Source organism: Corvus brachyrhynchos, unplaced genomic scaffold (genome assembly GCF_000691975.1).
Source record: "Corvus brachyrhynchos isolate BGI_N302 unplaced genomic scaffold, ASM69197v1 scaffold44, whole genome shotgun sequence".
Lineage (NCBI taxonomy): Eukaryota > Metazoa > Chordata > Aves > Passeriformes > Corvidae > Corvus > Corvus brachyrhynchos.
Window position 1 is genome coordinate 8,287,104 of NW_008238359.1, and position 13,641 is coordinate 8,300,744.

General features: G+C 42.0%; 1 protein-coding gene across 1 annotated transcript in view; it reads left to right on the plus strand.

The window, feature by feature from the left end:
* Positions 1–13,641, plus strand: part of FAT3 (FAT atypical cadherin 3) — a 338,586-nt gene that overhangs the window by 309,395 nt on the left and 15,550 nt on the right. Inside the window, exons 23-25 of the mRNA XM_008634940.2 lie at positions 1,267–1,732; positions 11,095–11,248; positions 12,410–13,065. Coding sequence (XP_008633162.1) covers positions 1,267–1,732; positions 11,095–11,248; positions 12,410–13,065 — 1,276 coding nt within the window. The remainder of the gene's footprint in view (positions 1–1,266; positions 1,733–11,094; positions 11,249–12,409; positions 13,066–13,641) is intronic.

Genomic DNA, 13,641 nt, shown 5'->3' on the forward strand with positions numbered 1-13,641 from the left:
ATGCGGGTGCTGCAGGCCACAAAAGCTCTGGGGGGCTCTTGCATTGACAGCTGTGGCAACTCTGCTCTCACTGGGGGGAGCAGTCAGACTCTGTAACAGATACACCAGTGAGAGGACAATGTGAGCTGCCTGGATGGATGAAAAATGACACAGCATCTGAACTTTTCAGGGGGATAAATAATGTGACAGAACTGTCTTGAAATGGGATTTGCAGAAATAAATACTTCCTAGAGCTTCCTAGAGCATGACATAAAGGTAAAATACTTGCAAGAGCTTTCAGAGAACTTGAATCCAATTAATGTGTCATAAGAAGTTATTTCCAACCTTGTCAGCCGTTTTAAACTTATTTGCCATCTGTTAGAGAAACCTAAAATCTTTGGGTAAAACGCTAATGAGGAAAGCAGCGCTTCCTACCTATTCCCTCACTTTGCCTGCACCGGCAGAGTAGCACAGATTTTCCCTTTGTGAGGACTTGGGATGGGTGAGGGACAGGAGGGAGAGTGAGAAATCCCCTACAAACTCTCTAAGTCCATGAGCTCAGCATAAATACAAGGAAAGAAAGGAAAGTAAGACCCATCTTATGTCATCTATGAGGTATACACAGAGCAGGTTGTGTAGCATCTTTGGGAAATAACTGACTTTTGGTCAACCAGTATCTTACTGTTGTAATTAGAGAAGCTGAACTTAGGATGTTTAGGGACAACTCCACACCTCATTGAGATGCTCTTAAAGGTTACAGAAGCGCAGGATGTTTGCATAAGCAGAGTACCTAACATCACCAGCTGAAAGCGTGACCATTGACTTCGCCACAAGCCTCTCAAACACTGAGAGGTGATCCTGTGCCCTGACTGTCCTTTTGGTGACGTCAACCACTGGGAGCAGAATCAAAGCTCTTGGACTTGCTGAGAAAGACACAGCTGTTCAACAGCAGAATAAGGGTCCTCAAGTCCATATCCTGTTCAATAAAACATATAATTATCCCAGGTTTTGCCTGTGTTCTGCACCCATACAATTTTCTATATTTTCAGTTTTCCTGCAGTAGTTGGCTTTGGGCAAATTCAAAGTAAGCTGATATTTTCCACTTTATATTTTTTTTGCTGATGATAAAGGCACAGTTTTTTGCTATTTTAGTGTCACGTGGGAGAGCAGCTTTAACAGTGTGCAGAGACTGTCTAGAAGTTCTCTGTGCTTCCAGATTCTCTGCGAGAGCATATTCTGAGACAGCTAAGTGCCTGAAGCGGTTTGATTTCTGTTTTCCTCCTGCAGATTGTCGATGGCAAACTCTGGTTCCAGTTGGATTGCGGAAGTGGCCCAGGAATCCTGGGAATTTCTGGCAGGGCCGTTAATGATGGAAGCCGGCATTCGGTCTTCCTGGAGCTGAACCCCAATTTCACGTTGTCCCTGGACGACAGCTACGTGGAACGCCGCAAGGCCCCCCTCTACTTCCAGACGCTCAGCACAGACAGCTCTGTCTACTTCGGCGCCCAGGTCCAAGTGGATAACGTCCGCAGCCTGACTGACAAGAGGACAACGCAGGTCCTGAGCGGCTTCCAGGGCTGCCTGGACTCAGTAGTCCTAAATAACAATGAGCTGCCACTCCAGAACAAGCGCAGCAGCTTCGCAGAAGTGGTTGGCCTGACGGAATTGAAACTTGGCTGCGTCCTTTATCCCGATGCCTGTGAGAGACATCCCTGCCAGAACGGCGGCACCTGTACTGCCGTGCCATCTGGTGGTAAATGTTTTCATTACTTTATGGGCTTCCCCCTCCCCGTTTCCCTCTGTAATTTATTGCCAGAGATGGTTTTATGCAGCAACATGCTTGAAAAATCTCATGAACTCTATAAAACTCTGATAGGTATTGCAAATTGGGTAAAAGCTGTTTGCTCTATAAATAACAGTGAAATGGTGCCCCTTCTTATTGCATTAGTGTTCCAGGAGGAAATTGATTTATTGGCTGTTAGGATAATCCTATTTCTATAGAAACCAATAGAATTACAATTACTGTAATGTTCAGCTGGATTTTTCAGGATCCATTTACAGCATCCTTACAGCACTGAGGGCTGTACACAAAGATGGTGATTTCAAACGTCCATCACAGAGGCAACAGCGGTGTTGCCTTACTCTGTTTCCAAAGCTGTCACAAATAATTACTGAGCTGTCCACAAACACCTTCGTCCTTTTATAAGTGAGTAATTTGATTACATGTCTGCATTGAAAATAGCAGGTTGGGCCCATTATAAACCCCTCCTGAACTGTATTTTACAGCTTTCTTGGAGGCCTGAGTGCTCTAAGGTCTAAGTAATATTGTCCAAATTTTATAGAGCATTGATTTAAACTGTGCTTGTGTTGGAGTTTCCTATCCAGTGGTTATGTGGTGGTTTGTGTGATTTGATACCAGTGACTTACTGCAGTGCACAAGTTACCAGAACAGTCAGCACGTTAGCAGGAGAAAAGCAAATGGCACACATGTAAAACATTCCCGCTCAGGCAGTTCTCTCTCTGCAGTGTAGGAGTTTCCCTTCCAGTTGCCCATACTATATTAGCGTGCAGCATTGCACACCTTTTCTGGCAGAATAAAACTTCCTCTGGAAAGGAGGGTGCTCAACACCCTCAGAGCTTTCCATCCACTTACTGTCAGTGGGTTTTGGTCATGGTTCCCTAGGAAAGTTCCCGCTAAACTCTTGTTTTATGGAGCATTTAACCACTGTCCCAGAGCTTTCTGCTTTAATGTGTCCATGCAGTTCCCTTGCACCCATACTTATTATTTCTGTTTTTCATTAGTTCAAGATTGGCTCTCATATTTCCTTTCTGAGTCCCCTTCACCGTGCAGATTTTTTAAACCTAAACTTCTGATCGGTTCAAGACTGACATGTGGAGAGATTAGAGCAAAACTGTGATAAGTTTCTCAGTTGGATAGCCCCACCCTTATAAAGTAAGTCCTGACAATGTGGATTTGTCCTTGCTGGGCTGTCTCAGCTAGCATCCCCTCTGGATCTTTGGCTTTGATTCAGCCACCTCTTCTCCCATGCTATCACAAATGATGCATCAGGGATGCTGTCGGCTTTGCTGTTGATGGAAAGAGATGGGAGGACAGTTGGGAGGAATGAAGCACAGCCCTGGCAATCCAGGATGTGCTGTGGGGCATGAGGAGAAATGTTGCTGCGTGTGTGTTTGTCCTTAAGTGTCTTTATTTACCAAGAGAAGGAGAGAAAAGGAGGGCTGCACAACAAGGGCAAAAGAAAATCTTCCTGAAACAGAACGATGCTGCAACCACTGGAAGAATTGCTAAGGATGATTACTGAAATTCCGGGAAATATGGCGGTAGGATGTATAGGAACATATGTGTGATGGCTTTGATTCAGAGTCCATACTTACTAAATGGGGTTAGCCATTCGCTTCACATCCTAGGAAACATGAGAACAGCTCCTTCTATTGTGAGTCTACTTACAGTATTGCTCAGCAATCTCATGATGAGTAAATTGAAACCTTTCTAACAAAACTCTTTACAGTAATTCTTTTTTTCCCAGCTCCATGTGCATGCCAATTCAAACTGAGGGGAGACACAGGGTAGGGGAGAAGTGGCACTGAAGTTTGGACCCATCTTATTACTGGAATGGCAAATACCATTTTCATGTCAACAAAATTCTCTGCTGGAAAGCAGTCCCAGAACTGATTTAACTTGCCTGGTTCCTGCCTCGGCAAGGGGCATGTGCCCTGCAGGGATGTTTTGGCTGCCTGCCGTCAAAAAATCTGTTTGGTGTTTTTACTGTCTCAGCAGTGTGTGTAAATAAAGGATTGTTATAAAGCCATAATTCCAGTGCAGTGGGCCCTGACTGTATGTCGGTGGTTCTACAGCCCAGCCCATAAGGAGAAGGCATGGGCATTTGTGCTTCCACTAGGCAAAGCAATTCTGTTGTTAGTGTCCTCCATATGCAGAAAGGCCATGTAATTAAATTTAAAAGCACAGGAGTCCAACAGCATTGCAAATCCTAGATGCAGAGCTACAAATGGTAATGTGCATTTAAGAACCATCAAGCATTGCACTTGCTGACATAGATGTTAGCAGCTGACTTCCATTTAAAATGGAAAAAAAAAACTGTTCATTTTTTAAAGAATTTTCTTAGAATGAAAGCAGCAGTTTTTTTCTTTTTTGGTGAGGGGAAGAATGCAAAAATACACAATGCAAAGCTCCTTTTCCCAATTGCAGGGCATTCAGTAGCATCAGGATCTCCTGACTAATATTTTCTATGATATTATCATCCTTTTTAAGTTTTTGGAGAATAACATTCCTTTTCCTAAACAGAGTACTTGGCATAAGATTTGTTTTAATAAATACATCCTCTAATTTGAATTTTACAAAGCAGATTTCATATACTATTAACATCCTTTTTGTTATGGACAACCTACTGTGCTTTACAAGAAAATTAGGAGAGAGAAAAAGAAAGCTGAGATTTATAGCTAACTTAAGAAGAAAACAGTCAAGCAAAGGTTACGCAACATTATAACATGAAAGAGTTGCTGGCTACATACCAGAAGTCAAAGAGGCTGTGTCTAATTTGCATATAATTTGCATAAATTGAACATCTACGACACAAATCTCTATAACAGTGTTCCTGTTGTGAAATCTTCCTTTCAGTAGAAGTGCCTGCTGCCCTGCTTGCCATTAATAAATACCTCGATTACCTTTTTCTTCATCTTGTGGTTATGGGAATAGGGTCACATCGTGGCCTTGTGTGGGGAATTGCTAAGGCAGTGCGCTGTATGCATTAGCATATGCATCATGTATGCGTCCATGCTGCTGCTGTTATGGTTTGGATGGATGCATTCCCAGCGGCTTCGAAGCGCCTGCTGCAGGGCAAGGCTGTGCCTGGGCTGCCCAGAGCTCAGGACTGACCACAGAGGTCTTGCTCCAAAGCAGGGCTGGCACTCTTGTGTGGGGAATTGCTAAGGCAGTGCTCTGTATACATTAGCATATGCATCATGTATGCGTCCATGCTGCTGCTGTTATGGTTTGGATGGATGCATTCCCAGCGGCTTCGAAGCGCCTGCTGCAGGGCAAGGCTGTGCCTGGGCTGCCCAGAGCTCAGGACTGACCACAGAGGTCTTGCTCCAAAGCAGGGCTGGCACAGGGCTAAGCTGACCCCCGCTGGCTCTTTCTGCCTGACCTCTCTGCATATGGAGCAGGGCAGAATGGGGATGTCAGCCTGTGCAAGTGAACACAGACAGCACAGGTGAGAACTCCAAGAGTACTGAAAAGACTCTCTGCTTTCAAACTCTGGTTTCTGAGCAGCAGAAAGTGACCATGACAGGAATCTCTGCTCTCATGGCAGCAGTGGTTGCCCAGTGATGCCAGTGGTTCAAGAGGAGGGGCTGCGCATCCAGAGGCCCCATGGGGAGATCCAGTGCATGTTTAAATGGGCTGGCAGATGAGAACTCACTTGGTCTGACAGCTCAGGAGACTCGTAGCAGAAAGATACATATTCAGTTTTAGAATAATTTTACTGGAAGACAGTGGAAACCACAGCCCTGAAGTGTAGGCCACATTCTTCCAGACTTTTCAGTCCCTATCCATAAGTATGGGTCAGTAAAGCTATTTTTAAAGAAAGTTAGCATTTTGAAACCTGACAAACAGCGTGACTTTCAGAAACAGCTTGGCTCTTCAAACTGAAATTTCCCAAGAAAATTCAACCAAGTGTTTAAAGTGTGGTTAAGCTGAAAGCTGCTGAATATGAGGTCTTAAAATGGGAAATGTCACACAACCTTAATAATAGTGTAGCACTTTCCAGGGCTGCCAATAGTAAATGTATGTTTATCTGCATGAGTAACAGCATGAGCAATCTCAGCAATAGAAAGCTTTACTGTAATCACATGCAAAGACTGCACCAAGGTTTTCAACCACAGAAAGAAACCTCATGCTTGTAAAGCCTGCAATTATAAGTATAGTTACTTCCTTTTAATTTGATCAGTCCTATATACATCTGGCTTTGATTGAAGTAAATGGCTTATACAAGTAGGCGATTTTATTTGAACGTGAAGCATTTGGGCGGAAGTATCTACTGAGTCAAGGACTCAGTGGGCAGAGCATGAGGACTCAAAGTCATTGCTTTCCCCACTCTTCACTTTTTCTTCTATTCTTTTTTTTCTTTTTTCATGAACAGAGTTATAATCCAAAGGGAGGAGAAAATACAACATGGCACTTGGGTGGTGGGTTTAATACATGTTTTAAATGCTGTTGGCAGCACGGCTGGTTTTGATGGTCAGGTAGTTCATAAGAAATAAATAAGGGAAAAATTAGTGTAATAATACCATGGAACTGGCCTGGTCTTACTAATGTTCTTGATCTTGCTTTTTCACACACACAAACAACCCAACATACTGTGACGTGAGTATACCAAATGCACATCAATTAATTTTTTGAAAGCTTTTCAGAAATTTTGTTGGTGTTTAATCTTTTTTATAGCTATGATTATAGGCGTCTGGTTTTAAATTCACACTTTCAAAGCACATCCATGCCAATCCTGTCATAGAAAGCACTGGTTCAGCAAAGACTGAGGTTCATTTTCATACCAACAAGTGGCAAGAGGCAATCATCTGTTTGAAGACAGATAAGTTAAATCTGGAGTGGCAGGACTGTGTATGGCTGAAGAACACACACTTCTTGAAGGTGGCCTGGTTTGCCTATAGACCTACCAAAATACAAATGCTGGGAGAGGTCCTCTTCACCTTCAGTATTTCTCATCAGTTAGCTTGCTATGTAACACTGTGTGGTCAATGCCAAAGGCAGGGCTGTTTCTGGACGTGGAGTGTGTCAGGTCTAGCTGCACAGCAAGGAGAGAAACTACACAATGGAAAAGCCAAAGCACGTTAACAGATAAAAGCCAGCCTCTCTTGCATGGGATAAATAGAAACAGGAGCATACACATGTTCAGAAAAAAAAAAAATTGGCAGCAGTTCGGAGCATCCTCTGTAATAAAGCCAAGTAAACCTTAGGATAGACAGACATTCAGATGCTCAGGCTGGAACACTACCAGCAGAGATATTCGCTACATAACGACACCCCATCTGCTGGTGGCACCGTGCCTGCCTTGTGCCGCTGCCTCGGCTTCTTAAGTGCCAAGTAAGCATAGGTATAGGCAGGGAGCCTGTGTAGTGTCCTGGCTTACTGCATGTTGCTCTTCAGTAAGGTCTGGGATGAAAAATACCTTTTCTTCTGGATAGGGACATGCCAAGAGAGCAGTGAGAGGAGCTGTTTGAGTCTCAGTGAGAAGGTAAGATTTAATTTCATAGTTTACTCAGTACTCAGACGGGTGGAGGAGCATGAGAGAAGCCTTATAAAACAACCAGTAAGCCCAAGACAATGTGTAGACCTATGTCTACAAAATGTTTTAGGTTGTGAATGACCTTTGATGCGAATCTTCTGATCATCATCTCTCCCTGTGCTTCACTTCTCACTGTGGAGAGGTAAGGTCTCGGAGGGCAGGACCAGGCTGAGTTGGAAGACAGCTGGTCCCAAAGCCCTGAGCTGCATGCACTGAGGGTGCTGGGTCCTCAGCACCAGCTCTTTGGCTCCACAGACCCACTGATGCTGCTCTGCAGGACTTGTTAATGTAGATACAACCTAAAAAGGCTGTATTGTTGCTCATAGCTTGTTGTTGCTCTTAGGTCAGCTGTTGGTACATGCTGCTATGGCACATGCTGAGAATGTTGTGGTCCCACCCTAGAAGCATTGCAGAGGCGTTTTCCAGAGTTTCCTATCTTTTTCCACTGATTTCCTCTGAAGAAATACAGTGGTGACATCACAAAATTTGCTGCCTTGGAGAATGCAGATCAACATTTCTGGGAATGAAATATTCATTCCTCTTGGAGGAAACTCAGATGGACTGTATCATCTTAAATAGTGATGAATTTCTAAGACTTCAGTGCTTTCATTTTAAACAGGATCAAGCCCTACATTTTAAAACAGTTTTTTCATCCCTTGGTGAGAGAACAGGGCACTGAGCCTTTTCTCATGCTTGAATGTGAGAAGTTTGTTTGTTGTTCTAACCAGGAGGGAAGAAATGAATGGTACATTACCAGGATATTAAATTAAAAGCATAATAAAAATTCTTTATTAGACCCAAGATGCACTCCCTGCCAGAAGGGTTTTCTTTACAATTTACCTTTGTCCACAGCCATGTGGCTAAAGTGTGCAGTAGCAGGCAAAATTACAGCCTCTGCTGTGAGAGGTTTGGAGAAGGATTAAAGGTCTGGCTGGTCTTCTGGCTGAGCTGCTATATGCTGTCTACTGAGCCATCATATCAGCTCTTCTCTTCCCTACTCCATGAATTTTGACATATGCTTTGCTGTGTTGGAGACCTCCCGGGTGAATGCTCTACAGCTCTGAGCATGTGTGTCCTGTGTCTTTTGCCAGTGGCTTGGACTTGGCAGGTGTATGGCAGGGAATCCAACAAGAGGAAACACCAGTAATAAATATGGTAATTTAACATTGTCTTGTTTTAGTGCCTTTTTTATTTCTACGTTTGATACTTAGAATCTGTAGTGAATACTGTAGTCTTCTAACATCTGATGTGTGTTCCACCGTCATTAAATCAAATTTGGTGAAAAACATAGGCTTTCAGAAGCGGACTTTTGTTTTGGTCCTGTTCGTCCACTGCTGGACAGGGCTCTGACCCATCTGGTGCATTCAATTTCATCTTGTCTTAGGATAAAATGCATAAATCCATGTTCCTTTTATTGCTGGTGGTAAAACTGTCTTTTTAAATCAAATCAATACTTTTCAAGTTTTCTACAATGAACAAACGTAGAAATATGTTACAGAATGAGAACCTAGAACTTAGTCAGCTGAAACAAACATGAGGACATGTAAGTGGTTTAAAGGCTTTGTCCTACAAATGATTGGCACCTAAGAACTTAGTTAAAAAACAACAGAAACTTGGCTTTTAGCATCACTTTAGAGTTATGGAGGTTTATAAAATACCAGATAACACATATAATCTGTTGTTATATAAGGCAACAGAATTGATTATGAATAAAGTGGTTTATATTTGAATTGAACATTCTCCTTTCATTTAAACTCATTTGGACTGTAAAAAACATATAAAACATTACTGTAAATTTTTGGACTATAGATGTCACTGTTCAGTCATAAAAAGGGAGCCCTGAAACAGCTTTATTTATTCATGGCTGTGATTCTACCTACAGTCACAGGTTTGTAATTCTTCAGACCCAGATCTCTATAGGTCCAGAAAGCTGTTCACATTGTCTGAGTGAGATATTTTTAAGACACAAAAAGAAATAATCCCATCTTTCTGATGCTGACTAAACGTGCTTTCTGGGAAGCCCAAAAGTTGAATAATTTATCTTCTTAACTCTGTAACCTTGGAAAGATCAGTGTATCTGTCTCCCTTGTAGTAGGACAATGAAACAGCATGATATTTGAGTATCTATTTCATTTATCTTCAATTAAATAGTATTGGACTCTTAACGGAGTATGCCAGCAAGTCTGGTTCCAAGTTTATTCTGAAAAGCCTGTCCTCATGAAAGAATTCAATTAGAGTAACTGAACAAGGTGAATTGAACCGTATAGGACATAAAAGATGTGGGAGTCTAGATGCAGAATTGCTTTTTCTTTATGCCTCCACTGGGCTTTTCCGTATTGTTTCCATGAAATTCTTTTTCTTGTAACCGTGCTGGAAATTCCTGCCATGTTTGCAGAAAGAGTAACTTTTAAAACAATTGTTTGGGGTTTTTTTCCATATGTATAGATATAGGAAGTTTTTAAAAATATGTTTTAAAGGCTCACCACTGACAGATGATACTTCCACTACATCAGCTTGATTGCCAATAATTTTGATGCTGAATTGAGTTGTGCTCAACCATTTCAGCTCTAACTGCAGCTGTATTAATGGCAGGAAGGTTCCTTGTTTCAGTTGCCTAATGTACTACATTCAGTAATTATGTGAACCCCATAACTGGAGCTTGAACCTTGACTGCACATCTGTTTAGGACATTTGGATTGTGTAAGGAGCTTTTTAAAAGATCAGCCAAAGTTTTTTTACAGACATCCAGGAAAATTTGCTAGCTTGACAACTCTAACTTAGGAGTCTTCTTTTTCCAAGGATCATCTCATGGCTTTCACAGCCTACATGTTCTGTGCTCTTTTCAAGCAAAAAAGCACTCAGATTTCCATATCCAGTTCACAACATTAAGAGATGCACTGCCTCACAGGATTTCTTTGTGACCTTAAATAAGGCTTTTATTAATGGCACTATGCCATATGAAATTGCAAGGAGAGAAGGAAAAAAGAAATTTGTCATTTGAGACTTGGCAGGGTGAACTGATGTATTTAAAACCTTTTTCTTTTTTTTTTTTTTTTTTTTTTTTTTTTTTTTGATTCTGCTCCTGTGTTGGCAAAAAACAGAAATGGGACTTCAATCCCTGACAGGGTCCCCCTCCACTTGAGTGTTGTTATGTCTGATGTATTGCAGTCAGTGATTAATCAGAATTTGATAGCACACACATAATCAGCTCTGATAAGGGCTGTATTGCCCAGGTCAGCTGGTATTTTGAAGTTTATAATTTCTGCCTTGATGATGCACTTTATAAAACTGGTGTTTTATTACTGTCACATCCCCACTGTGTCGTCCTTGTAAAGGGCAGAGGTGGAAAAGCTCTCAGCTGATATATTTGTTCTCAGCGAGGCCCCAAAGGAGAATAGACTGCCGCTATCAGCAAACTTTTTCAAAAATGTTGGGAAATACATCCTTGATCTAGAATATTTCTTGTTACAAAAGATGTTCACGGATGATGTTTGTTCTTACCTGAATCATGACAATTAGGATGGTCTGGGCTGCAGCAAGTCTTCTGGTCCCTGGTTGTAGACATGAGCTCTGATTGTCTGGGCATCTCAGATAAACAAACTCTTGACTAGCATTAGTGTGGACCACATGGACAGACCAGAATGAGTGTAAGCATCCCCTTGCCCCCACAGTACAATTTACTTTTCAGTGTAAAGCAGCCAAATGGCTCCTCTTGCTTTTAGACAGACTCAGTGGTAGGAGTCTAATTTCCCTCTCTCTGTCCCTCACCTCCCAGGGTACCATTGCAATTGCCTCTCCCAGTTTACAGGAAGGAATTGTGAGTCAGAGATCACAGCCTGCTTCCCAAATCCTTGCCGGAATGGAGGCTCATGTGATCCCATCGGCAATGCTTTCATCTGCAACTGCAAAAATGGCCTGACAGGAGTAACGTAAGTGTCCCTCCCCAGGTGGGAAATGGGAGCTTTTTGGCTCAGTGATGGTGGGTTTTTTGATCAGGATTTTGTACCCAAAAGCTATGGTTCACCTCGCAAAAAAAACCCCCAACCTCAGCACTTATTCCAAGTCTAAGCTAATGACAGCTGAGAAATCCCTTTGATTTCTCAAATCTGAGTCTTTCATGCTCAGAAATGTTTTTTCTGAATTCACCCTCCTAAATTGTTGATTCAGGATGTTATCTCGATACAGTTTTCTCTGAGATATACCTGTCTAAGTGTTGCCAGCTTTTTGAGTTATCTTGTAAAACCTGTGGAAGCTGCTGTGTAATCTTTGTTTTGAAAATGGATCAATTATTTGGTCACCTTATCCCTGACATAAAAGGCTAATTTATTGCAGTCATTTTTTAAAGTCCCTACCTTGATCATATACTTGGTGTAGACATAGAAAATCATGACCTGCCCATCAACATGCTTTTTTTCTCATCTGGTTTGTCTACTGTTTGTATTTTTTCCTCTGCATTTTACTACCTCTGATTCTTTCCAATTCTCCTCTCTCTTTATGGTTCCTGTTCTTTTTTTTCCTCCACCTCTCTAATATTTGTTTATTTTATCTCCAGACCTAAATAATTTTACATAGTCAATATATCCTTCTCTTCTCTCTTCTCTTCTCTTCTCTTCTCTTCTCTTCTCTTCTCTTCTCTTCTCTTCTCTTCTCTTCCATAAATACCCTGATTTTTTTACTATCTTTTTTCTCAACTATCTTTTCCTTGAATCCTCCTCTAATACTTTGTATTGAAACCCATGGGGTAGTCCAAAAACAATATAAAAAAAATATTCTCTGTTACATTCAGTATGCCTCATTAAGGTCAGGGAACCTTTTCCTATCAGGTGATTTATTCCTTTCTTGATATCTATCAGATGTTCTAAACTCTTAATTCCCTGTTGATATTTCCATTTTATTGTCTTAAAAAAACCCATGGAATAGCTGTAGAAAAAATTAAATGCCATTAAATAATAGGAAATAATAAGATAATTTGCAGAGTACCACAAGGTGTTAACTAATGGCACCTCTTTGACAAGTTAAGGCATCATGCACAGGCTGAACTGCTTGCTAGATGTTCTCCAGATTCCAGACTCTCCTTTTCTTCTTTTAAGGTGTGAAGAAGACATCAACGAGTGTGAAAGAGAAGAATGTGAAAATGGTGGCTCCTGTGTCAACATCTTTGGTTCATTTCTGTGTAACTGCACCCCTGGCTACGTGGGTCAATACTGTGGTCTTCGCCCCGTGGTGGTTCCTAATATACAAGCTGGGCATTCCTACGTTGGCAAGGAGGAGCTGATAGGAATAGCCGTGGTCCTATTTGTCATATTTGTGCTAATCGTTCTTTTCATCATTTTTCGCAAGAAAGTTTTCAGGAAGAACTATTCCCGCAACAACATCACGCTCGTACAGGATCCGGCCACTGCGGCCCTGCTCAACAAGAGCAATGGCATTCAATTCAAGAACATCAGGAACAGTGGAGACAGCAGAAACATCTACCAAGAGGTTGGGCCTCCACAGGTGCCTGTGAGGCCAATGGCCTATACCCCGTGCTTCCAGAGTGACTCACGGAATAACCTGGACAAGATAGTGGATGGGCTTGGTGTGGAGCACCAGGAGATGACAACGTTTCATCCTGAGTCCCCCCGAATACTGACAGCCAGGAGGGGGGTGGTGGTGTGCAGTGTAGCTCCAAACTTGCCTGCTGTGTCTCCCTGTCGCTCCGACTGTGACTCCATCAGAAAGAGCACGTGGGATGCTGGGACGGAAAGTAAGTAGCACTGTGTGCTGGTCTCGTTCTTCCCTGCCATCGGTAAGGGTTGCTTTCAGGGTGCAGCAAGTACAGTGGCACAGGTACTCTTAATGCTCCAGCCTAACATATGTCAATTGTTACATTTCTCCAAGAAGTGATCTGGTTTAATTCTGAAAGTTTATGATTAAACCAGGCATACAAGACCTCTACTTCTATGCATTAAGTATGACTAAATGCATTTATTTCACTTGTTCTGAAAGCACATACGAGTAAGTGGTCTGAGCATTCTTCAAGTGATACGATGCAATCATCTTTCTATTGGAAAAAAAACAGTTTGGGGCAGAATTCTCAAATGTAAGTTCTGTTAGGTTCAGGCTGTTTGTTTCCCAAGGGAGTTAAAAATACTTAAACCTTCTGCAAGAAGAAATCCTGTTTTGCATCAGGGACAAATGAACTAATATTCTCTACTTTCAGTGTCTGTGAAGTGAAGCAGAAAATCACGTACTGCTTGATATATGGGATCACCTTTTTGGGCCATTGCATTCCCCTCTGCATTCAGTATCAGTCGTCACATAATTTTCAATCCCCACACTT